Here is a 25,597-nt window from a genome sequence, read left to right on the forward strand (position 1 = left end):
CATAAAGCAGGGAATGGATTAGCTCCTCAGCTCTACCTTCTCCTCCAAATATGGTTACTTCTGGTTTAACAAAACAATATGGCCATCAGACAAGTTACAAACTGGGAATGTCAAAACAGCAGCTCTCAAACCAATGGGTGAAGTGGTCAGATTGACAATGTAATACTGTAAAAATGGTGAAAATGTTTTTCTTCTTTTGTTTGTCAGGAGAGTTCAACATACGATGCCTGACCATTAACCCCTGACCCCTGATCCCTCTAAAAGACCCCTCTGAAGAGGTGGAGCAAGAAGGAGAGATGGAAGGCGGTGGAGAGGAAGCAAGACAAGATGAGGTTGGAAACTGCTCCAATGTGGGAAGGACCTCACAGAGAGGTGGTGATAGGGGAAGCAGGTGCAGACAGAATGGCCTCATCAACACCCACCTGCTGGGGGTGGAGCCTCGGGAGGCGCTGCTGTCAGTGTACTCAGCTCCTCAGTACCAGGGTCATATGGTGATGAACACCTCCCTTCAACAGGAACACAGTGGGGGACTCCCTCAGCTCTTGAACCCCAACGCTCTCTTCTCTCACCAGGCGGTGTCGGATCCTCACCTCTTGCCAGCCCCCAGCCTCCTCCTCTGCCCAGAAAGCATCCTGCGGGCGTGGGGTGAGGCAGGGGGAAGTGACTGCTGCGAGACCACCTTCATCGATGGGTTTGGTCCTGACGCCTCCTCCTCCTCCACTGCTGCTGCCTCCACAAAGGAGGCACTGCTGTTTTCTGATGGGAAGTTCCTGGACTTTTCTGGAGAAGATGCAAAGATTCACACATTGTCATACGACATTGACGACGATGACGAGTTTCAGGAGCTGGAGGTGAAAAACTATATTGGTTTAGTCTTTTTATGGTGTGTTCATGATGTGATGTGTGTTATCAGCATATGCAGAAATTGAGTTATGGAGAATCTGACTGAGCACACACCTGTTCTCAGGTCAGTTTGATCAGCTGTTTGGTTTCTCTGCTGTTTCTCTGAGTCTATTGCTTCATGTAAAGCGAATGGGAAAAATAATGAATATAAATGAGTAGTCTCTACACTCAAACCCCCCACCCATCAGCCTTCATCCCTTATTCTTTGTCAGCAATCCTTTGTTTTCAGTCTTCCTTCACCCTCCACCCTCCTCCTCCTCTGCACAAGAGGCTCATGTAGAGCCTTGTGAATCCTGATGTCAACCTGCTTCATCAAAGAGCTGAGAATGAGGAGCTGGCAAGAATACAGAGAGGAAGGGGGGAAGCGAGAGAGTGAAGGAGGAGAGAAGAAATTGTGGATGTTTAGCAAAGGAAATCAATAACAGGACAGATCGACAGATAGATAGATAGATAGATAGATAGATGCATCCTTTCTTCCTCTACCCTCCACTTTCCGGCAGATTAGTGATCTGCAGCTCTCTGAATGACACATTTGCCTTCGTAACAGCCAATCGCTTTAGAAACGATTAGCTGGAAATGCTGTGATTTTGACTCTGTAAAGTCCAGTTTAATCTACTGTGCCCTGCTAATACCAGTGGTGGAGGGGGTTTACTGAAGGAGTGAGCAAAATAATTTTGCTGGTCATGTACATTTTTCATCACAGGCTAGGTAAAGTATCATCATAACAGTCTTTTTTAGTCTCTAGATTGATCTGAACAGCAATTTCTCTTAGTCTAATGGAGAAACCCTTCAGTCTGCACATAATGTGCATTTTTATACTTGTTAGTCAGATAGTGAGGACAGCTTCTTGTTCATGCCCAGAGATCACTAGGATCACTCGAAGCTTATGTAGACATAAACCAAAATCTCAGCTCCACAAACGCTTCACCTCTCTACCCATTTTTGATTAGGAATAGTCAGGCCTTACAAAGATGGTGACAGGAGGGCAGTTCAGTTTTTAAAGCATGTCAATGATGAAGTTTAAATAAAAACATTTATCAACCATGCTACTAACTATATTGCAATGTGTGATAATCAGTGAGATGAGATATGGCGCAGAACAGTTTTAATTAATAGCTCTTAAATTGATATTTGTAATGAATTTAAATAGTGGGGAGAGAATATTGTGGCTATTTACATTATGGCTACTGCTACAAATGAGTAGAAAACAATAACTCTGACTGATATCTGAGAATAATATTTTATCTTTACATCGACCCATTCATGAGACAATGTGATGGTCTAACCCACATTGAGTTGTGTGGTAGATGTAGACGCTTTGGCTGGAACTAAAAGTAATCATTCTGTTATCTTTGTTAGAATCAAATCAAATCAAATCACTCACTCACACACTCATCTTCATCCGTATCACGGGGCTGCTGGAGCCCATCCCAGCTCACATCGGGCAAGGGGCGGGGTACATCCTGGACAGGTTGCCAGTCCATTGCATGGCCAACACACAGAGACAGACAGAGACTAACAACCACTCACACCTACAGTCAATTTAGAATCGCCAGTACATGCATGTCTTTGGATGGTGGGAAGAAACCCACGCAAACTCAGTACAGAAAGTACCCAGCTGCCCCGAAGCAAATCCAATTAATTTATATAGCACCAAATCATAACAGAGTAATTCCAAGGCATTTAACATAGAGAGCAGGTCTAGACCAAACTCTTTATGGAGTTATTTAAAGAGAGCCAACAGATCCCTCCATCAGCAAGCACTTGGTGACAGTAAAGGAAAAAACATCCTTCACACAGAACCTGACAAGACTGTCTGCTTTAGACACTAGTGATTTCTTTGTAGGCTTCTCTGAAGACACTGTGACCAGAGCCTACTGCCTGCCTGTATAAAAAGAAAAAATATTCATTGTTATTTCAGCTGGAATAGGTAGGTATTAAGAATATGTTTTGTGGTTCAGGGCTTCTCTGTAAAACCACAATGCTTACAGTGCTATACACAACAATATTGTGGCACCTTTGACTTTTGTCAAAACATGTCAGCTCCTGTGATTTGGACTTTGCAGTTGACCATGCTGTGCTGAACATACTTTAATGAATAGTGAAGCTCTACTTCCCGTTTCTCCTCTTGTTTCCACGAAATAAAAGAATAATTATGTATAGAGCTTTTGAATAGTTTTATTTGGAATCTAGAAACACACATTTGTCTTCCACTCCGACCACTAACAATTAAACAACATCAGCTGTGGCTAGAAAAACTCTGTGAACTCTTTTGAAAGACTTCTTGTTAAATTGATCACAAAACGTTAGTATTGTGCAAAACAGTGCGAGATGTGATGAAGCATGGTTCACTGTAGGAGACTTTCATGTTTCAAGTCTGTTTGGATCCACATCAGCCCTGGTAACTTTAGTCAACTGTAGTGAACATTAAGTCATAATGCAGTGTAATACAGTAAAACTCTTTATAATGACAAAGATAAATATCCACAGTACATCTGAACAGACTAAAGAAAAAGGTGAATAAAATGTAAATGTAAATCACTCCTTCTATGAATATGTGGTAAAAACATTGTTCAGCTCAGCTATGTGCTAACTGTAGGATGCACTGGATGGTTCCAGAGGAGGAGAGGAGAAGAAGGATGCATCAAAAGCATTCCTATGTCATGGTTTTGTCACCAAAAAGAAAAGAAAAAGGCAAATAATAGCAGGAATAACAGACAGTACTCAGGGCTGAAATTCTTAATCTCATATCCCATGCCATCTGTGAGCCAATATGTATAGAAGATATGTTGGTCAAGAAAAGCCATGCCATAATGTGTGAATAAAAGTCAACATAGAGGCAGTAAACATTTACTGAACTGACCTGTGCGTGTGCGTGTGTGTGTTATTAGAGTGATTACTCCAGTGAATCAGAGAGTGAGGACACCTTCCTGTTAATGCCTCCCAGAGATCACCTGGGCCTCAGTGTCTTTTCCATGCTCTGCTGCTTCTGGCCACTGGGCATTGCAGCTTTCTACCTGTCACATGAGGTGAGGATACACACACACACACACACACACACACACACACACACACTGGTGGTGTGCCAGTGGGTACCAGCCTCAGAGCCACGAAGGCGCTTATAGAGTTATTTTGACATCACTAGTTTTGGAGTGACAGAATGTGTGGATCACCTGAGGTGTTAAGGTGATGTGTGTGTTTGTGTGTGCATATTCTGAAACTACAGTTTCTTCATCTTGTCTGTTTTTGGAGCAATAATACAAGGCTACTCCTACACACATTGACACAGTTCTCCTTATATAAGGTATCAGCAGCAGCTGGAGGACAACCTCTCAAGAGCTTGATAATCTGCTGATGCTCTAGAGCATCTCAATCCATCAGTGAGGCACAAAACACTGGGCTTTATTTGAAGCTTGTTTCAAACAAGTTTTAAATTATGACTCGATGAATTGATTGATTAGTAACATTTAATTAGTGTTTTTGCTTTAACACTGAGCTGGAGTCTTCTCTGGTGTTGGATGTTTACAGGGAATGTTAATATTTCAAACCATTAACTGGTTAATTGTAAATGAGGATGATAGATCCGTCTTGCATGAAAAATCACATAAAAATTTAGAATAACATAACATCAGCTGTTTGATATTTTTTCAGTTGTGACCATACAGTCATAGCAAGCTGAAGTGTTTTGTACACTAGCCTTAATAAAATAGATGAGATCAGTCCTCTTGTTGTGTTGCAGTAGCTGATCTGCAGCATGTAATGTAGATGTGGTTTCAATGACAACTACACACCTACAGCTCCAAAAGAAACAGGCTTGGTTGCCACTAGCAACTCTTCCCACATAGAAATCTATTGCTGAACAACAGAGAGCTCTGCAGCAGAAGGAGGGGGGAGAGTTTAATTAAATCAGAGAAAGGTTGAGTCATATTAAAGGAATAGTTCACCACAAATAGCAAAACATCTCAGTTCAGTTCAGTTCCGTTTGAAATACAAACCTGCTAATTCATAGGGAGATAGCTGCTGAGGAAGAAGAAAAAGCTGATTCAGAAATGCAAATAACTCCTGCCCAAATAAAAACACACAATCTGATAAAGACTGTCTAGAAGAGAACATTTCAGATATTGAGCAGTATCAGTTAAAAAAGAGTTTCAGATCCAGGACTTTGCATTCTGGGAGTTTGTCAGAGAAAAATAAATTTTCATTTGGGCAACAAAAACAGAAGGCTTCTCTACAAAACCAGACTGAAACTTAAGATGAATTAAGACACGCTTTCCCTCTGTGGGGTTCATGCTCATCCTCTAAAGATTCATTAGAATGAGTTTTGCTGTAGACAGAGTTCCAACATCAGAGCACCGAAGCCCCAACAGAATCCAGACTCACCAAACCAACAGGACATCATAATGTCCAATTTCAGTCAGGACAGATTAGTATAAGCAGCAGCCGCAGTAAAAAGTGCATCACATGCATCAGAGCAGAGTTTGGAGAGTGCTGATGAGAGCAGCAGATTTCTGTGTCTGCAGGGGAGGACTGTGGGTTTATCAGATCTGTTCAGTCTCACAGAGGCTGAAGTCACTGCACAGACATCAGGGTCTGCATGACACTGGTGTCAGTAAAACCTCCTAATAGTACAACTATACCTGCAGTAAGATATCCTGACAGTAGAGTCCAGTAGAACACTGACAGTAAAGTCCAGTAGAACATCCTGACATTAAAGTCCAGTAGAACACTGACAGTAAAGTCCAGTAGATCATGCTGGCAGTAAAGTACAGTAGAACACTGACAGTAAAGTACAGTAGAACATCCTGACAGTAAAGTACGGTCGAACATCCTGAGAGTAAAGTCCAGTAGAACACTGACAGTGAAGTCCAATAGAACATCCTGACAGTAAAGTCCAGTAGAACATGTAGAACACTGACAGTAAAGTCCAGTAGAACATCCTGACAGTAAAGTCCAACAGAACACTGACAGTAAAGTCCAACAGAACATCCTGACAGTAAAGTCCAACAGAACATCCCGTGAGTAAAGTCCAGTAGAACACTGACAGTAAAGTCCAGTAGAACATCCTGACAGTAAAGTACAATAGAACATCCTGACAGTAAAGTGCAGAAGAACACTGACAGTAAAGTCCAGTAGAACGTCCTGATAGTAAAGTACAATAGAACATCCTGACAGTAAAGTGCAGAAGAACACTGACAGTAAAGTCCAGTAGAACATCCTGATAGTAAAGTACAGTAGAACATGCTGAGAGGAAAGTCCAGTAGAACATTGACAGTAAAGTACAGTAGAACATTAACAGTAAAGTACAGTAGAACATTGACGGTAAAGTACAGTAGAACATCCTGATAGTAGAGTCCAGTAGAACATCCTGATCGTAAAGTACAGTAGAACATCCTGATGGTAAAGTGTCTTGACAATAAAATGTCCTCAAAGTAAATGTGTTGGCAGACTGAGACAATCTGTTTTTGTTAAGCTGGTGTGGATAATCTGATTTGGGAACTTTCAGAGCACAGCCCAAAACACACATTCACACGCACTGAGCCCTTTACATAATCTGCTGGACCTACAAGGGAATTGCTCTTTATCCAGCAGAAAGTGTGGGAGCCTTCATTGTGCTTGGGTGGACCAATCAGTGGAAAGTTCACCCCTGTTTGGTTTGGTTGGTCAAGGTCAGTGATGTGGTGTCTGATTGGTCACAGTGGAGGATGAGCATTGATTACAGAGCCAGCGAGCCCATTAATCATCAGGGTCAACAGAATTGTTACGAGACGCACTCACCTGAAACAGTGCACAGCCACATCAGGACTCATCAAGCTGCACACTGGCAGAATCACTAATAGCAGGAGTCACACAATTATTCATTCATTCATCTTCTACCACTTTTCCGTTTCCGGTTGCGGAGGGTTATGGAGCCAATCCCAGCTCACACTGGGTGGACAGGTCTTCAGTCCATCACAGGGCCAACACACAGAGACAGACAGAGACGAATCACACTCACACTCAGACCTACAGACAGTTTAGTGTCACAAATGGTTAGATGGTGGGGGGCGTAAACTGTACCCGAAGGAAACATGGAGACTTCACACAGAAAGGCCACAAGCTGGAAACAGAACCCGTGACCCTCTTATTGTGGAGTGACAGCGCTAACCACTACGCTGCCCTGCTGCCCCACACAGACACAGACCGAGATAAACAACCACTCACGCTCAGATCTACGGACATTTTAGAGCCACCAGTGAACTCAAACATGATGTCTTTAGACAGTGGAAGGAAACACAGAAAGTCTAAGGCCGGGAACCAAACCCACTATTTAGTACAATATAAATATGAAGTGTCATGAAGCCACATAAAATAAAAATGCTGTGGAAACATGGTCTAAGGTTGTGAACCTCCACACCATAAAACAGGATAAACGAACAATCAGTAACTCAGAAGCACCACATAATGTCTGAAGAAGTTTGAATCTATCCTTGGGCCATGTTCCCCCCTTGTGCTGCAGCTGTCAAGCAGCAAGTCCCCCACTCAGATAAATATTGTACAGGCCCCTGCTGGACAGGATGTTTTGCTTTCTGATCAGATCATCTCTATTAAAAGCTGATTAAAGAGCAGAGACAGTGATGTTCTTCCTCTTCTGTTTAATCTTATTTCTTCCTCAATTGTTTCTGCCTCACGGAGCTTTTTACCAACATAACCAGCTAAGGTTTGACATTGAACCTGACAAAAAAAAGAAAGAAAAAGAAAGACAATAAGCTTAACTCCCTAACAACAACAACAACAACTGGAGAAACAGGTAAGTGACGGCAAATAGCTTCCTTCCCTACTGCTACTCGGACTGTTATCATGACATAAATAAAGAAAACAAAAATACATATGCAAAAATCATAGTTTAATCCATAGCAAATGCAGCAAAGTCCAGCATGTTCCAAAGTTGGGCAGAGGAAGGAGGAGACACACCAGCCAGCCACAGCCAATCACACCTCTCCACCTGAAACAGGAAATGGGACACACCCATGCACACATACACAAAGCTGAACTTCACCCTCTAAACCAGGAGGGCAAACAGCAATACATACAAGAAAAGGCTAAGGTCATAACAGTGGAGTCCTGAAGGAATTAGGCCAGGATTAAACTGCAAATCCCAAGATTCAACTTGTTCACATCACCCAGTTGCAGTGGACGTCGATGTAAGTCTGTAAAGTAAAGCCAATGCTGAAGAGCCTTAAACCTGCATTCGATCTACTAGACATCAGAAGGAAACGCGACTGGTTGTAAAGAGAAGCCATATTCTATGTGAAAATGTCCCTCCTTCTCCCTGATTTATCAGCTCTGTAAACGTTTTCCTGGTTTATGGTCTCAATCTCTAGTTTCAAGTCTTCAATACAACATGATGTTAATTTTTTAAATGATGATCTAATTTAGAGAAAAATAGACAATAAAGCAGGACAGGTGTGTGTTAGAGGGGTGTGGCTACAGTGTGACGACAGACTGTACCACACAATCAGAAGAGAGTATGTGGGTGGGTTGCAGCTCAACCCTCAACCCAAGGCATGGGGTGTGGCCTTTCTGTGTGGAGTTTGTGTGTTCTCCCTGTACCTGTGTGGGTTTAGTCCCACCGTCCAAAGACATCATGTTTGGGTTAACGGGTGACTCTAAATTGCCCTAAAGTGTGAGTGGTTGTTGGCGATGACCTGTCCAGGTTGTCCCCTCGCCCAGAGTGAGCTGGGATTAGCTCCAGCATGACCTGGAAACGGAAAGCATTAGAAGATGGGTGGAATATTATCCCCGCTAAACATTTTAATTTATGTCTTTGTTTTTCTTCTTGTCTTTGCCTCTCTGCCCCCTTTCCTCCCCTCTGCTCAGACCAATAAGGCCGTGTCTAAAGGAGACTTTCACCTGGCCAGCTCCAGTTCAAGACGGGCTCTCTTCCTGGCCGTGCTGTCAATCACCATTGGGACTGGTATCTACGTGGGGGTGGCTGTGGCACTCATTGCCTACCTCTCCAAGAATCACCACTGGTAGGGAGGGAAAACTACCCAACAGCCCCTTATCGCTGTCTTCAGTGAAGTAACCTTGTCAGGTGAGCAAGTCCTTGGCAGGTCAGCCCACAGTGAGGAGGTGCAGGAGGATGAGATAGCCCCCCACTCCCTAAAACTGAACACCAATCACCACCCAGAATCTCTGTGAGGGGTTGTGGGAATTTTGGAAAAAAGATATAGTCACAGTTTTGTTTTGTTTTTTACAACATTTAAATTGTGTGTTTTTATCATTATTTCTTTTGTTAGTAAAAGGACTCAAACAAGAATAAAATTAAAAGCTTTAGATCAGACATTTGAACTTGTAACAGCCAGTTTATGTTTCTGCATAAAGACATTTTCTCTTTATAGTTTTTTGTTTAAGACCAAAAGCATAAAAACATCAAGACGTAGAGTGAGAGCTATTTCTCCCTTTTCATGATCAGAATTAAATAATGAAAAGCACCAACTTCAAACTCGTACAAACAGTCACAATGTGATGTCTGCAAATAACTTTTTAAAATGGGCCAATTCACCAGGAAAAATGTAAATAAAAGCAAAGGTACCAGAAGGGCTAAGACAGAGGCAAGTAAGAAAATCTGAAAAGGATCAGAAAACCACCAGGACAGGAACTCACAAGGAAAGGCTAGAACTCTTGACATGACGAAAAAGACAAACACTAATGACAAGGTTTAAATACACAAAGAGACACAGGTCCAAACAATCAGGGCAGGACAGCTGCAATCAGCACACAGGGTAGACCATGAGGGCAGGAAGACAAGACACCTGAAATAAGAAAAATTAGAAGGTACGTACACAACAAAATAAAACAGGAAGGCAAGAATGCGTACAACAAAAACATGACCTTAACCCAGATGAGTCTTGACAAGAAGGAAGAAAAGTTGTCAGGTAACATGGAAGTAGTCATAAATATTGCAAGATAATAGCCAAGCGGACAGAGTGGTCTTTCTGTGAAGTCTCATATCCACCCATCCATCCCACTTATCTTGTTCATTATATTGAAGTGTAGCATTGGATGGATAACTTGGCTGGTCACAGTGGAGACCTCTGCTGGTCTCTTCTGCCAAAATTATCTGGGTGGAGCCACAGTGTTAAATTAATTAACAGAGCTATGAATTCAAGCTACACACGTTCACAATACGTCATCCACTTTTAAGTAAAATATCTAATTGTGCTAATTGAAAACAAAAAAAAAAATCTTTGTTCATCCAATGCTGCCATCTATCCATCCGTGGTATGGCTGATGGGTGGATGAAAGGCTACCCGATCCTCCTGGCTTTTATTTTGAAATATTCATTTTTGATTCCATGTTGCCTGACAATGTTTCTTCATGCTTTACCTCATCAAAGAAAAATGAAAAAGCACTTTACAGACAACAGAATGTGAATTTGAATTCTTCCAGTTTGATGTTCATGTTTTCCATTTTTTAATTTTGACAATTTAAACTGAAAATCAGCTCTAACTGCCCATTTTTTTGGTTTTTATGCTTTCATGTTTTTGGTTTAAAACAAAGTGCCTGAATGTAATCTCACTTGCAGATGATGAACTGATTGGTTTGATTTTAAGACAATAAATCTGTAACTAATTTGACAACAGGTGACTCACCTGTATTTTTTCCAGCAGAAATGCCAAACAATCAGCTCCTCCCCCTGCACAACGCACACACACAACCCCTGCTTTATGAAATAATACACTCCTAAAATCAGTTGGTGTTTGTTTTGTTGTAGAGTTTTCATTTTTCATCAGAAAGAAAGAGGGTGTGGGAAATGCTAAAAGATAAAATAAAATAAGAAAATCACACTGGAAGTAAATTTCAATTTGACAAGCTTCTTTCAGGACTGGATCTCTGGGATGGATCATGAGGACTGGATCACTGGGACTGGAAGTTAAATGTTGGAGAGAACTGTTGAACTTTGATGCCATCTTCTTTCTCTCTGTGGATTATTTCTCTGCTAGTTTCTCTGTCGTCTGATCCAATGATCTGCGTCACTCTCAGAAAATTGCTGTAAATGCAGATTTTACTAAGAGCTCCAGGTCTGATCACAATTACCATCATCAGTCCCTGATCAAATATCTGTTCAATAAACCCACTGCAATATCTCTGTAACCCACAGACTGACATCACCACTCTGCAAGGTGTCAGAATTGATGTTTGATCTGGAGCTGACCAAAGCTCACAGACAGGAAGCAGGGATAAACACTCCTGTCTTTCATATTGACCGCGGTCACGTTCTTCTGAATTAGCTTGATGCTAATACATATGAAGTTGTCACAGTCAGTGTGTTACCTGACTATCAGCTGCTAGAGAAACAGCAGACTCTGAGTAATCAGCTGCTGTAGATGGGATCAACAGAAAAAAGATGTCCACATGCATTTGTTTAATTCAGACTATTTTTATTGCTTTAAATGTTGTCAATCAGCCCATTTCTTTTTTTTTTCACACATTGTTCCTGCTGGTCCTGTTCACAGCAGCTCATTACTCTAGCAGGGCTCTTGCTGCACCTCTAGACTGGTAGCTAATCTGAATCAGGCAGCACACTGAATGTTGACAAGTACCTCACACCGACCCATGTTAAATAATTATCCTTTTAAGTGAACTGTGTGTCTTTCAGACCAGCCAATCAGGTTCTCTCTGCTACACACCAACAAATACTTGTCATCTCCATTATCAGGCCCCGAGTGGATGTTTTTAGGCACCAAGCAGATTAATGACAGAGAGACCTCCAGTCAAAAACAACCACAAACCATGTAGAATAATAAAAAACAGCAGCAGCTTATCTTCAGTGTCATGTACCCAGAACTATTTATTTTTCAAAATTACTGAGAACCCCAACATCTTCTGCAACATGTTTAGCCCGGCTGCACTTTGCTCAATGAGACTGGCTGATGTGGAGGCAGAGACACTCTGATCCTGGACCTTCTTAAAGGCTCTGGTTGACAGTTAGACCATTCAGAGGCCTGTTTGGGAACGAGAGCATGGTCCTGATCTCATTCTTGGCAGCTTAGTATGGGGACACTTGGCTAAAGGGCTGAACCCTCATCAGACCTGTTGTTACTTAGATTCACTCTGCAGACAAACCTGCTGGGCTATGATGTCATCCACACCTGCATACACCTGCTAAATGTCCAAACCAGGACTATTATTGTTGATGAGTCTGTTAATGGGTTAGTTGTTTTTGAAACCTCAGTTCTGATGTCTTCAAATTTTATTTTGGCAAAAACCCAAAGAGATTCATTGTCTGTGAATGAAAACATATAAGAGAAAATCTAAGACAAACAATGTTCTCTCTTATTAGTTAAATCACTAACTATTCCAGCAAAAGTGATAAAGGCAAACATAATATCACTTATTGTTTCGCTGTTTTGTTGTCTTTTTCATTTTTGCATCTGGATATCAGGTCAGTCTTGCTTAGCACAACCCCCCCCCCAAAAAAAAAAAACTAAACAAAAAAAACAATCTAACAAACAAACAAAAAAAAAAAAAACCCAGACAAAACTCCCCAGATCTGCTCTGTTGTTGTCTTTTTAAAAAAAAAAAAAAAAAAAAAAAAAAAAAACAAGCTCTGAATTTCAAATGCTTGCTAATAAGAAATAAATGTTTAATTTCCATATAAACATATGTTTCAAAATTATTTTATATGAGTGTTTTCTTTTATCTGGATGTTGAAGTATGACTAAGGGTTGGGTAAATATTCTCCTAGTTAAAATTATCAAAATACCTTAATTAAAAAAGCTACATTTATAAAATGTTATGTATGTTATGTATGAATGGTGGGAGGAAACCAGAGTACCCAGAGAAAACCCACAATTCCCGGGCCTGGGGCCTTTCTTTGTGGAGTATCCAGGTTTCCTCCCACCATCCAAAGACATCATGTTTGAGTTCATTGGTGACTCTAAATTGTCCGTAGGTCTGAGTGTGAGTGTGTCCAGGGTGACCCCACCCTCCACAGTGTGAGCTAGGATTGGCTCCCGTGATAAGCAGTGGAAATGAACGGATAAATTAATGAATATAATGATGAATAAATAAATGTATTCATCCTGGACCTTATATATATGGATCCAAACAAACTTAACAAAGGTCTGTCCATCCATCTGTCTATCACACATTATTTTCTCCTGCTCTAAGCCACATGGAAAGGCCCCATGAGTCCAAACCAGAACCTTCCTACTGTGAGGTGACACCTCCAGGCTAACTAATGATAAAAAGTTAGAATAGTTTCTTTACTGGAATCTTCTCCAGCTTTCTTTCACCTCCTTTTGCCACTTTCCTCATCAGTCCTTTGCTCTTTCTGCAGGGGATTGTGGGTACTGTAGTCCTGTAAGAAGGGACTTCAGGAGCGGCTCTTTGGAATCACAGCTTTCATTCATGAAGATCTGCCAATAAAAAGTGAATCTTGATCATGCAATCACACTTTAACAATCAAAATATACATTTATATGAAATTATATGTATAATTTATTCATCATGGCTGCAGTAATTCAACACTTCATTAAGTAAATTTACTGTGGCAGAGGGGGGTGGAGAGGCTGATGAGTAATTAACCTGTTCATTTGACGGAATGGTGGGTAGTTTATCCAGACGGACAGTGTCTTTGGGGTCCAGTTTGAGTTTAGACCTCAAGAGTTAGGACAGTTTAAATGATTGTGAACAGAAGGAAAGAAAACGTATGCTTTTATTCACAAGTGCATTTGAATGATGATGATGACCATCATCGTCCTTTCTCTTGTCAGTGTGATACTTGTTTTTCTTGCTCTCTGATATTACCGGCCAGAATCCACCATAATTTCATTTCCACGATTTCCTCTTACTTTTCATCTGTTTGTATATTCACACATGATAAATATATCGGACTATTGGTCATTATTCCCACATATTTAACAATTGCAAACACATCTAACTAACTAAACTAACAAAAAACAAAACAAAACAAAAAAAGACAACTTGCTATATTCTTGCAGAAAAAAACCCTGAATAAATGGCATGTGATGCATGTCTCTGATTGGCTGTTTAGCCTCTGGTTAGTCATGTGATCAGACAGTTGCTGTGAGTAACAGGAGGAAGTCACTGAAACTTGCTGTGTTCCACTCTGAAATTGGTTTTTGGGCTCAGGAAGTTACTCCACTGACAGGAAGTGACATCACTGGTTTGAAGGACTGCAGCTACTGAGTGTGAAGGCACCAATATGCAAGTCTGTTTGAGCTGGTTTGAACTGCAGTTCTGTGGTCAAAGTGTGACTGTGTCACAGGAAGCACAGAGAAGTTCTCTCAAAGACACACAAACACAGGATGATGGCACTGAGGACACTTCTGCTCATCTCTTTGCTCACTGTTCTTGGTAAGAACACTTTCTGGTTCCATTAGGTTTCATTTGAATGTGTAACGTGTTGTGATGTGTCAAATGTTTGTTTTACCTTAAAAGAGTTCAGACTGCACGTGTTGTCCCTGATGATTGCTGCTCTCTTTCCAACCGCATCATCAGATAGCCAGATGATTTCCCTCCCTCCATCTGATTGTATTTAAAAGCTGCTTTGAGCCCATTTTCACCTCAGTTTCAATGTCTAAAAGCTCCAACTTCTGAGGAAAAGGCCTCTGTCCTCAGCAGCCAAACAAAAAGCAACACTAAGTTTGGGCTCAGCTAAAGCCTGTGACAAAACACAGCTTCTCTTCACTGAATCAGAACTCAGAATAAAGAGCTGACTTCTTGCATTGTGAGAGCTTAACTGTAGAATACAAATGACCTGCTTCTCAGAAGGGAGTTTGGTGGCATCCAGCCATCATGGCTGCTTCGTACCTGGCTCACCACTCAACATCAGCAGGAATGACCGCGGCCTACAGCAGGTTGTCCTCATCTCCACCTACTCCTTCAACAACCAATCAAATGATGCCTTCCTCTTCAAACCCTCTGCCATCCTCAGAGCACAGCGACAGGTACCACACGTGTTTTTATAACTGGAGTCAATAGAAAAACTCAAGTCCTCATGACCTGTCATAGAGAAATCCAATATCTGATATTTTTATAGACATGTGGTGTGACACTTTCTTTCTCACTTTGTGCTAAGCTATAGGCTAAACATATTCTGGTCCTGCCTCTATCTCTGCAGACACACAGAAACTCCATTGAGTTACTGAGATGGCATTTACCACATAAAAATCCTGATACTAAAAAAGACAGAGGCACAAGAGAGAATGGTTCAACATTAAAACATTTTCATCACAGAATTAAAAAGCAGATATTTCTGGATTTACACAGCTGTGTCTTCATGTTTCAGATTGTCAAAGGGATTCGGTACATTGTAGATTTGGAGATTTCCAGAACTGTCTGTCATAAACGACACCAAAACAATAATCTTTCCAAGTGTGACTTTCAGCCTAAAGGCCGTCTGCACCAGGTGAGTATAACTGAAATCAAAGTACTGATTTCACTCTCTTAATAATCGATATATTCAGTTACTACTTCAGTGTCTTCAGCAGTTACAAAAATATATGAAAAAGTACTTTGTTGAAAGTACCACTGTAAAATATTCCAGTGACTGTTGAGATATTGTTTTTACACTTTTAACACTGAAGCATAAAAAAACTGCATTTCACTGTTGTAATTGTTTCAACTGAAGAAATGAGACATAAATGTTTCTCTGTAAAACAATAAAGAATTTGTAAGTGAAATACTTAAACGTGAACAATAAACATTTCTTTTTTTTTCCTAGACGTTTCGGTGTCATTTTGAAGTTTGGCTGGTTCCCTGGGAAAATAAAACCAGGTTTCTGGTGTTCCTCTGTAAGCCCTGAAAGCAGCTGCTACCAGATCTTGTGCTCCTGATGTTCAAACAGTTCCAGCTGTCCACCTGTCTGAACTGCTCCACAGTTCATCTCATCTGTAAAGTCAAACGTTCTCACATTCAATAAAGCATTTCTGGTCACTGATGTTTTTGACTCCTATGCCACAGCCTGTGGTGTGTTTAAGGGCAGCTGAGGCCACCTGCTGGTCAGAAGGATGAGCATAATATACATAGAGCATAGTCTATATGTACATATTTAACGATGTTAGCCATAAGTATAACATATCATGTTTTTGTTCTAAATCTTATTTGTAAAGCGGCATTTTTTAAATAAAATGCTGCTTCACAATAAAATAAATTACAAGCACCACCCACTTCACACGAGAAAAAGTCAGTTAATTGGTGCAAATATATTTTGCTGCTATTATTATTTTCAAATGGTTATTTTTGAAGTTCAGCTCTAAAGCAGCATCTGTAACTCTAAATGGAGCCTGTCTGGATAATTTTGCTAAAAAAAATTAACATACATTGAAACTCAGGTAAACACATTTTCCCCTTGACTTCCAGTAGTCCCATTTCAGGACTTTTAATAGATAATCCAAATAACAAACTCTTTAATTGAGTTGAAACGTGCCTCAATGACATTTCAAGAATATTTATATTTATGTAAAGGGTGCAAACCTGAGCAATTTAATTCATACTTAAGTGCTAGGTGCTCTAAATTATCAGTTTGGATATAAATGGTCACTTGAATTTTTTTGGTAAATTGTCTTTTTTTTATTATTCTTTTGTATTTATAATTTCCTAAAAAAAATTATTATTTGAATACTGAGATTTTAAATCACTTTCAGGTACAAATTAAGGGGAAATTGTATTTTTTTTATTTTTTATTTTAAAGGCCTCTAATCCATCCAGCAATCCACAAACCTTATGCAGTAACCTTAAACTGATAAGATGATTGATAAATAGATAGACAGATAGGTAAATAGGGGGAAAAACACTCAAATTCATTATTATAGAAGAAATGAAATTTATTTTAAGGAGATTCCATTCTGTCATCATAAAGAAGGAAAAATCCAGAAATAAATTAAAACTGGTCTGAAAATAGCAAATAACACAACAGCAGCTGTTTATCCAGCTTTCTGCTTTACAGAACTTTGGGAACATGAATGGGCAAAAATAAGCTTACAGTAAAACATCTTAGTGCAAAACATTTGGCACCTTGTTCAAACTTTCTTCACACAGTAAAATGTCAAAACAAGAATCAAATGCTTGGCTTGAGGAGAAGGAGCTTATAACTGGAGTTGCTGATTTGACTTCTGGCTCATTATTTATCTGATTAGCTCAAGATGATAACCTGTTTTCTTCAATTCAGTTCATTCAGGACACCGGCTATCGTTTGTAACAGACACTTGTCTCGAGGCTGAGATTCAACTCAGAGTTCTCAAGCTCATCCTGACATGTATTATGGATGCCAGGAAACATGCAGATTTGTTATGTCTGGATCACGTTCTTGTTAAAGGTCCAAAATTGTATAACGGAAGGGGGGTTCCACTGTCCAGGTGGATTTGGAGTCACTGCAATTTATCCAGCTGGCTTTACCCTCCAGGTAGGTCCAGGTGTTTTTAATGGATCACTCAGAGTCAGCCAATCAGAAGAGAGATTCAGATCTTCTCTTCTGATTGGCTGACTGACCTGAGAGAGAGGTTCAATTACTTTGGGATGGTGTTTTTGAAATTAAAATATGACCTCTTTGATCTCATATCTGGTTTTCAGCAGATAGAAGTATAGCAGTAAATGACTGATGACACTCCCAAATTTCTCCTCTTACACGTCAATCTCTTAGCCAAGGTACAACAAAATGTGACACTAACTCCCATGAGTCACCACAGCACAATGTTCATGTATGCGTGTGTAAAAAGAAACACACTTTTTTTTCCTCCAAATTTCTTCCAATTTCCTCACTGAAAAAAGTCTCATGTTAGGATCGGCCGAACTTTGTCTGGAAAAAAAAGATCATTTATGATTTGAGTCCGGTGCTGTCCACATTAGAGAAAAGGTCATTTGACAAAAAAATGCAGCATTAACTAATCTGACCAGTCACAAAATGTGAGAAACATCAACACACACCGTGTTCAGTCTCATTCATCCTCGGTTTAAACCTGTTACACTGAAGAGTCTTCTCTCTGGAACAAGGTGCTGATCTACCGCCATCCCAGTCTGATACCAGTTTGAGGCAAACACTGGGTCCTGGTTTCAGATTTCATGCTGATCCTTTCGTTGCAATTGTCCATTTGACTTGTCATTTTTTCACACCTTGCTCAGGTCAAGTTTGGCGATGTATGGAGAGCGGAAGGAGCCCAGATACAGACTCCCATCATGCTCATGGGCCTCACTTATGTAGGCCACCACCACACCATTAGGATCGTGTAAGCTCCGTGTACACATGCCACCATCGTGGAGCTCTGCCACCAAACTATACCGAGGGACAAACTTCATCAGCACCTCCTGACTGAAGAGCTGGACACAATGAATAGAAAGGATAAGACAGAAGGTAGGATATAGAGGAAGATAGCAAAGATTGATTGAAAAGTGAGTGAATAGCCAAAGGAATGAAGGACATAGGTGATGAGGAGAAGAAATGTAAGAAGGTAAAACAACGAAGGGATGAGGGATGGCAGGGAGCAAGGAGACAGAAATGGAGGAAAGAAAGGCAAAATTATTCATCAGAGGACAAGCTCAAATATAACAACAATTGTCAGCTTTAGGTTAACACTTTTAGTTTGTTCATATTTTCCCATTTGAAACTCTTAGGTGAAATTTTACCTTAAAGATTAGTTTCTTGATCCAGGGTCTCTGGGACAGGAAGTCCAGCATGGAGAATCCAGGATTCGGCCGCACCGCAGACATGGCCACCCAGTAACCTCCGGTTGAGCTCGGGCGGATGTTGTCAGGGAAACCAGGCAGGTTGTCCACGAATGTGTCCATTCCACCTTTATTTAGACCGGCCACATGAACTCTGGTACAGAACAGACAGGTTGCAGATGCTGTGTATGATCAGAATCACGTCTGATGTCTGATCAGACGTGATTCATATAAAGATGTAATGTAGGACAACAACATTGTAAGATCCACCCGTGACAAAATGAAACATGTACAACTTGTACCACACACCTATAGTTACAGACCTGTTATTAAATATTATGTATAATTAATTTAACTTGGGTGGAAAAATTGCCTTCATAGCTGTGTCTGTGTTGAGAGAATCAAGAAATTAATAATTTGAGTATTCATACTTGGTGCTCAAAAGTCCTGCAGGTCCAGGCGAGTCTGATGTGTTACCTGCGTATGCGAGCCATGGTGGTCTCTGCCACCAGCACCGACTCCTCATCTGGCAGCAGCTGGATGCCGTTAGGGAAGCGAAGATTTTCCATCACAACTGTCAGCTCCCTAGTCTCCATGTCATACTCCAAAACTCTGAGAGGAGAAAACGTAGCAAACCTGTGACTGCGCTGATGATGGGTCACTTGCTTCACAATTCAGTTTTATCAGCAGCAAGTTAACAAAGGGGAAAAACAATTTGATCATAGTTGTGCTCACAAAATAATTTTAGTAAAAATCTGTCTCCCTGTTTCACTTTTTACTGCTAAAGAATTAACAGTTAATTATTTATTGATTTCAGTTGTATCGTACCTGCCGTCAGCGGTGGCCTCCATGATTAGTTGCATGTAATCTCTTCGCTGCCACCTGCTGCTGGAGTCAGTGAAGTACAACTTTTTCCCATCCTGTGTCACTGCCACATCGTTAATGAATGACAGCTTCCTGCCCCCAACCAACTGACCACCCAACACCAACCTGGTCGCCTCACCTGAAAAAAATTAAGAAAAGAGACAGAAACCATGAATGTGGAGTTTGGCCTGGTTTATAACATACCGAACAAACAACTAAAGAAATAAACCCTGGGGCTCCTTTCCAGGCAGCTTGTAGACCAACAGTCAGTTAGTGCCTGTAAACTGCCATGTTAAAATGTCCAAATTAAAGCAGAAAGAAACATGTTTACAGCCTGGAATACAAACTGCTTAAATCCCTAGAACTGACTTCTGACAGGCCCCTGCTCTTTGCCATTTTTGGGTTACCTGAGAGTTAGAAGCAGATGCAGGCATTGCTAAAATTGTGTCACTGTATAGAAAGTTTTTTCCATTGGTTTTGGAAAAAAATTTATTTTCTCTTGACTTGCAGACTATTATTTGAAGAGGGAAGATCCAAGAGTAGCCAACCTTCCAAAGATGTTCTGATTCACACAGAGGAGAAATAAAATCAAACCTGTTTATTTATTTAGGAAAGTGTGTCCAAACTTTTGGCCTGCACTGAATGTGTGAGTCCATTCACTGAATGCTCTTAAACTCAAGAAAAGACAGCTGACGTGTGCAGACTCTTTTTCCAAGGTCTTTGTCAACTTTTTGCGACCACAAAGGGTAGAGTGTAAAGTGTAAAGTATGTCAGAATCAGATGATGATAAGAAATTAAACCAAATAAAACAAGAAATTCAATTCAAATTAAAGTCTATTTAGAGACAGAGACGGTATAAAAAAATGCAGAAATTATGAAATAACACGTGAAGAGCAAGAAGTATATGAATGCAACTTTAGTAGTGACAGGCAGCCAATCACATCATCTGACCTGTGGTTGGATTGACCTCAAACAGACCCAGATAAGCATCAGCTACAAACAAAGTTCCATTAGGTCCAACTCTGATCCCCAATGGTCTCCCACAACTGGACTCCTCTTCTCTGGAGCCTGTAGGACACAAATCAGCATATAGATATAAGTTAAATATATCTAAATAACTATATAAAAGTTCAGTTTGTGTCTGAGTATGCTTTAATCAGGGCTGGATAATAATCATACTAACTCAATCAAACCACAAAGAACAATCAGCTTGTCTGTAATAATTCAGTGACCTCTATACGTGTTTATCTACAAAGAGGTACAAAGACATAGGACACCACACACAGTCTTCCAATGATGAACAAAAAAAAAAACAAAAAAAAACCCAAACCCAAAACTGTGAAACACAGCGGAAGGATTCAATCCTGACACTACATATTAGAGGGCAAACCTAAGGAAGATCAAGTATCCCGACAAAACAACCAAAAAAAGCCATTTCCCATAGAGGAAAAACCAACCAAACAAACATTATCATTCATCTTTTTTTATCACTATAAAACTTAGCCAGGATGACAGCTTCTCGCCTTTGTTTCTCAGAAAACAATAAATTTAGATGTGCCACAAACACAAACTCATAAGGTGAACTTCCTCCTCAGTGTCTTCCTGACTTCACTGTTCAACTGGAACGTCTGTAATCACTAGAGTTCCTGTTTCACAATAAAACTTTGCCGTTAATGTTACATACTTATTTAGTATCTTCTCCTGATTAAGAAATGTTAAAGCACACTGTGTAACCTGTTGTGGTCACAGTTTGTAAATTTCAAGCTGTTTGGGGAATTTAATCTCAGATGAATTCCTGGGTGTTTAGTGTTGAAGACACTGTGGATGGGAATGTTTAAAACTGAAGCAAACAGAGTTTCTTAATGTGAGCAGAGTGAATGATTGAGCCTTTCTATCAGTGGCAGAGTATTATCATCACTGCACGGGTTCACTCCACTCAGTTGTTTCAAACTGAACTCTGTTTTTTATGTCAAGAAATAAACATTAATTAAAATTTAACTAAACTTTATAATAAACAAAAGTTTTTTTATATACATAAAAAAAACTTGAGTAAAATCAGCTGAATTTTAAAATAAACACTTTATAAAAACTTATAAAGACAAATAAACACTGCAATTAAGCTAAAGCAAAACGGATCTGAACCAAACCTTCTTCAGTTTTATTTTATTCTACTCTTTAGATGTGTGCTCCTTTTGTATCTTCTCTTCTTGTAACTTCCTCTCTCTTGCGACTTATACTTAGTTTCCTCACCACAGGGCAGTTTCCCAAGTCTCGTCACCGTGTGAATCCTTCGGCCAACTATCTTCACGATTTTACCATCAGCTGTTCCAGAGAACAAAATATCTGCAGACAGAGGAAACACATCTGTCAGCTCAGTCTTTTTCTTTTTCTTCCTCACTCAAGGGGTGGTTGATTTTGACAGCTGATTTTGAATCTTTTCTTCTTCCTTCTCTGCTTTCCTGAGTAAAAGTTAGCATAAAAAAATTTATGAAAATGTTGGAGGGCTGTTGTTGGGATGTAACATCTTTCATATTCATGTGTGTAACAACATGAAATTTCATTCAAATAATCTACAGGCAATTTCCGTGCTTAATCAATGAACATATTTATGTCTGCAATACTGGTTAAAAATGCCTTCCACATGTTTTCAAAGTCTATTTTTAAGGCATTAAATGCCATTTTTGCTAAGCAAACAATCACAACCCAAAGAATAATATCATAAAAAAATTATCAATCACATGAAAGGCAATTTTAAGAATGTTTTAACAAATTAACCAATTATCTCAATAGTTGCTGGTCAATGTTGTGATGAATGGTTGCAGTAGGACACATTAAAAAGTTCTTGGACATCAAGAACCATTGCCATGCCAAGCCGTGCCATTTGATTGATAGAGGAAATTGGTGTATGATAGAGGAAGATGCTATAAAGATTTGTAAAATGAGTTTCTAAAACAGTTTTGCATTGAAATGATGTTTCTGAAATCTGAAGCAACACTTTTGACTGTTATATTTCCATCCATCCATCTTCTACTGCTTTTCCGTTTCCAGGTCGCGGGGCTGCTAGAGCCAATCCCAGCTCACACTGGGTGAGGGCGGGGTCACCCGAGGGACAGGTCAACAGTCCATCACAGGGCCAACACACAGAGACAGACAGAGACCAACAACCACTCACACTCACACTCAGACCTACAGACGATTTAGAATCACCAGTTAACCCAAACATGATGTCTTTGGACGGTGGGAGGAAACCGGAGTACCCAGAGGAACCCCACACTAGCACCATGAGAACATGCAAAATATGCACAAAGGCCTGGGAACCGAACCCGCAACCTTCTTATTATGGGGCGGCAAGGCTAACCACTATGCCGCCATGCTGCCCCTGTTATATTTCAGTGTTCTTAAATTCAGAATGAAAAATTCAAACTGAAATTCATATTCATTCATGAAAATAAAAAAATCATATCATATTTATTGATGTCACTAAAATTCTAAAGGTGAAATTCCTCTGTGGGAAGAAAACCGATGGGGCCCAGAGTTTGACTGGTAACTGGACAGTTGGACCGACCTCAGATGATAACAGCTGCTTCAGTGGTGGCTACACACAGCAAAGCTGCCCAACCCTTTATGCAGATGTAATTGGTGTTTGTTTGATTATTTCACCAGTAACAAACTGACCTCCAATGTTGGCAATGGACTCTGGTCCAGAGATCTGGTCTTCAAAGAGCCTCTGAGCCTCTCTCAGTTTCAGGTTTGGCTCCCAGCAGCCCTTCATCTGTGGGGGCTCCTTCAGACTGCAGAGAAAAGCCAGCCATAAATAATTTTTACAAGCTCATTACAACTTAATTCCATAACTATTACAACATGTGAGCAGAAAAACTGTATTTCTCAGTTTAACATTTGGATTTTCAAACTGTATGTTTTCAACACTGTGTGCAGCTAAAAACAGGACATGTTGCTTAACCATTGGTCAGCTGATGCAGTATCCTCATTCTGAATTAATTATAGAAAATTTGGGACATTTTGGGTTGAAAAATACAAATGTATCAACTGAATCTTGAAAAGACTGATAATCTTGAAAAGAAAAATCAACCTGATTCAAGAAATTTTTAGAACTAGCAAAATTTCTCCTTTCCAATTCAGGACCACTTATGACAAAGAACTTTATTGGGATTACTTTTACAAATTCAACATTTGGCAGTGTGGTTCTGTTCTGGGGCCTCCCCTTCCATCTACATGTGTGGAAAGCATGTAGCAGGGAGGGCCCTTCCAAGAGTTATAATAGAAATTCTAGGCCGGGAGAACAGCAGCAAATCAACAGCACGAACATCAATGACAATAAAAGTGACATACATAAGTCAGACTATCAAGAGAAGGAGGAGCACTGAATTAAATAGGAAGGGATTGGTCAGATGGTGTATCGCTGGACTGATGTGCTTTGCAGACAAAACTATGATATTTTATTTCAAGGTCACTGTGGCAGAGTTCAGATACTCACATGTCCTGTGTCTCTGTGGTCATTTTGCTTTGTGTCTTTGTATGGTTGTTTTGTTATTTTGCATCTAAATGGTCACTTTATAGGTGTTTGTGTCTCTGGTTGGTGTCTATCTCAGTTGGTGATATCTTACAGGTGGTCTGACCTTTGGAGTAGTTCACTGATGCTCACACCATGACATCACATTCATTCGTTTTCAAAGAATCTCCTCCTGGTGTCTTCGATTTTATGTCTCTGTAATGTCTCTAAGAGCTGGGACAGTCGGACCCACCTGAAGACTTCAGGTTGGATGGGAGACTCCAGGATGAGGATGATGACCAGCAGAGGAAGAATCAGGAAGCAGCCCAGAGAGAGCAGTGTCACCTGAAACACCTTCCCACTGTAGGTGCTGAAACAGACATCAGAAGGACTCAGTCCAGAAACATTAGCCCGGAGATAGACACCTCCACCCCGGCTTTGTGTGCAGGCACCTACAGCTAACCTACATCAGCGTAGGTCATTACTGAACCAGAGGAGCCAGTATCAACAATCAATGGGCCGCAAATGCAAGGTTTGTGCCGATGTAAGTAGTAAGGTTGTTGTTGCTTATTTAGCTGTGTGGGGGGGGCGTTTCTTACCCCGATCCCTTAAATTGGTGCTCGGGTAGTTCGTCGGTGATGACCTGCGGCCGGTGCAGCCGGCGGAGCCGCAGACCTTCGGACTCGTTCATGCTGCACTTGGACGGTAAATCCAGATCAGCTTGGCCAGTTCGGTTCGGCGGTCGACCTCGGGCAGGACAGTGTTTCCGTGTTTACGTCTTATCCGGGTAGAGTAAGAGGAATTCCGGCTTCTGGCTTCGGCAGAACTACCAGAAGCTTCCGCTCTGCTTCAAAGTAAAAGCACCCTGTCGTTGCTTGCTGTTTGTTTTCATATACAAAATTCCTTAATTTTATTCGCCATGTTGCAAAAACACGAAGTCAAAGTAATAATAAATTTAAAAGTCGCCAATAAAAACAAAACAGTATAAATTAAGTTGTAACTTCATACAGCATTATGCCTGCCTGCACCTGTATTGAAAACCCCCTCCTCCTGCCTTCCCGTGCCTCCCTCTCTCTCTCTCAACCCAACCAGTCGAGGCAGATGGCCGCCCCCCCTGAGCCTGGTTCTGCTCGAGGTTTCTGCCTCTTAAAGGAAGTTTTTCCTTTTCACTGGCTTGCCCATCAGGGGAACTGTTGGGTCTCTTTAAATCATTTTATAAAGAGTTTGGTCTAGACCTGCTCTATATGTAAAGTGCCTTGATGTAACTTTGTTATGATTGAAATCTGAATTGATTTGATTTAATAAACATAATAAATAAAAAGGAACTCAAACTAAGAAAAGACATGAAATTAAAGCTGCAAGCAGCAATGAACAGGCCCTTGCACGCCAGTGCAACTTGGACCAACGATTTGCTGTGAGTGGCATGAGTGCAACATAATGGGGGTGTCCATTGTGTGGCGTCAGAGAGCACCCATCAGTTTTACATCATGTGGAAGTGTACAGTGTGGAGAAGATGTCCTGTAAATATCATGTAAATCTGATGTTTGTCTTATCAGGCTGACTTCCTGTGTCCAGGAGGTGGCACTCTGTGTGTGACTCCGTATTGACACATACAGGCGTTCACGGCAGGAGTCTTACGTTTACAAAATT

The 25,597-nt window shown here is 40.6% G+C and overlaps 3 protein-coding genes across 4 annotated transcripts; 2 read left to right on the forward strand and 1 right to left on the reverse strand.

Moving 5' to 3' along the window:
* The first annotated feature begins 296 nt into the window (after window positions 1-296).
* Window positions 297-8,919, forward strand: syndig1 (synapse differentiation inducing 1). The gene is made up of 3 exons (XM_029520589.1): window positions 297-851; window positions 3,795-3,932; window positions 8,761-8,919. Exons 1-3 carry the CDS (start codon window positions 297-299, stop codon window positions 8,917-8,919), a joined length of 852 nt encoding a protein of 283 aa, XP_029376449.1.
* Window positions 8,920-14,118: 5,199 nt separating this feature from the next.
* Window positions 14,119-15,844, forward strand: cst7 (cystatin f). Its single transcript, XM_029521556.1, has 4 exons — window positions 14,119-14,268; window positions 14,683-14,861; window positions 15,203-15,322; window positions 15,638-15,844. Exons 1-4 carry the CDS (start codon window positions 14,220-14,222, stop codon window positions 15,716-15,718), a joined length of 429 nt encoding a protein of 142 aa, XP_029377416.1. The 5' UTR covers window positions 14,119-14,219; the 3' UTR covers window positions 15,719-15,844.
* Window positions 15,845-18,018: 2,174 nt separating this feature from the next.
* apmap (adipocyte plasma membrane associated protein) lies at window positions 18,019-24,744 on the reverse strand. Of its 2 annotated transcripts, none has more exons than XM_029520694.1 (9): window positions 24,547-24,744; window positions 24,201-24,317; window positions 23,113-23,228; window positions 21,688-21,780; window positions 20,389-20,505; window positions 19,402-19,576; window positions 19,051-19,185; window positions 18,535-18,727; window positions 18,019-18,228 (listed from the first exon to the last, which is right to left on the reverse strand). In XM_029520694.1, exons 1-9 carry the CDS (start codon window positions 24,636-24,638, stop codon window positions 18,019-18,021), a joined length of 1,248 nt encoding a protein of 415 aa, XP_029376554.1. In that variant the 5' UTR covers window positions 24,639-24,744. The 2 variants fall into 2 exon arrangements, with proteins under 2 accessions (XP_029376554.1, XP_029376555.1); XM_029520695.1 differs by having other exon boundaries at window positions 19,402-19,563; window positions 20,379-20,505; window positions 24,201-24,350; window positions 24,577-24,638.
* Window positions 24,745-25,597: the final 853 nt, after the last annotated feature.

Source organism: Echeneis naucrates, chromosome 15, assembly GCF_900963305.1.
Source record: "Echeneis naucrates chromosome 15, fEcheNa1.1, whole genome shotgun sequence".
NCBI classification, from domain to species: Eukaryota; Metazoa; Chordata; class Actinopteri; order Carangiformes; family Echeneidae; genus Echeneis; species Echeneis naucrates.

What these genes read in the sequence shown, in the direction of transcription:
- syndig1 (XM_029520589.1), top strand. Translation starts at nt 297, where the DNA reads ATGGAAGGCGGTGGAGAGGAAGCAAGACAAGATGAGGTTGGAAACTGC. An exon ending in ACGAGTTTCAGGAGCTGGAG is followed by an intron (nt 852 to 3,794) that starts GTGAAAAACTAT and finishes GTGTGTTATTAG; the next exon opens with AGTGATTACTCCAGTGAATC. An exon ending in CTTTCTACCTGTCACATGAG is followed by an intron (nt 3,933 to 8,760) that starts GTGAGGATACAC and finishes CCCTCTGCTCAG; the next exon opens with ACCAATAAGGCCGTGTCTAA.
- cst7 (XM_029521556.1), top strand. Translation starts at nt 14,220, where the DNA reads ATGATGGCACTGAGGACACTTCTGCTCATCTCTTTGCTCACTGTTCTT. An exon ending in TCCTCAGAGCACAGCGACAG is followed by an intron (nt 14,862 to 15,202) that starts GTACCACACGTG and finishes TTCATGTTTCAG; the next exon opens with ATTGTCAAAGGGATTCGGTA. An exon ending in CTAAAGGCCGTCTGCACCAG is followed by an intron (nt 15,323 to 15,637) that starts GTGAGTATAACT and finishes TTTTTTTCCTAG; the next exon opens with ACGTTTCGGTGTCATTTTGA.
- apmap (XM_029520694.1), bottom strand. Translation starts at nt 24,638, where the DNA reads ATGAACGAGTCCGAAGGTCTGCGGCTCCGCCGGCTGCACCGGCCGCAG. An exon ending in GAGGCCACCGCTGACGGCAG is followed by an intron (nt 19,186 to 19,401) that starts GTACGATACAAC and finishes TTCTCCTCTCAG; the next exon opens with AGTTTTGGAGTATGACATGG. An exon ending in TCAAGAAACTAATCTTTAAG is followed by an intron (nt 18,229 to 18,534) that starts GTAAAATTTCAC and finishes CATTGTGTCCAG; the next exon opens with CTCTTCAGTCAGGAGGTGCT.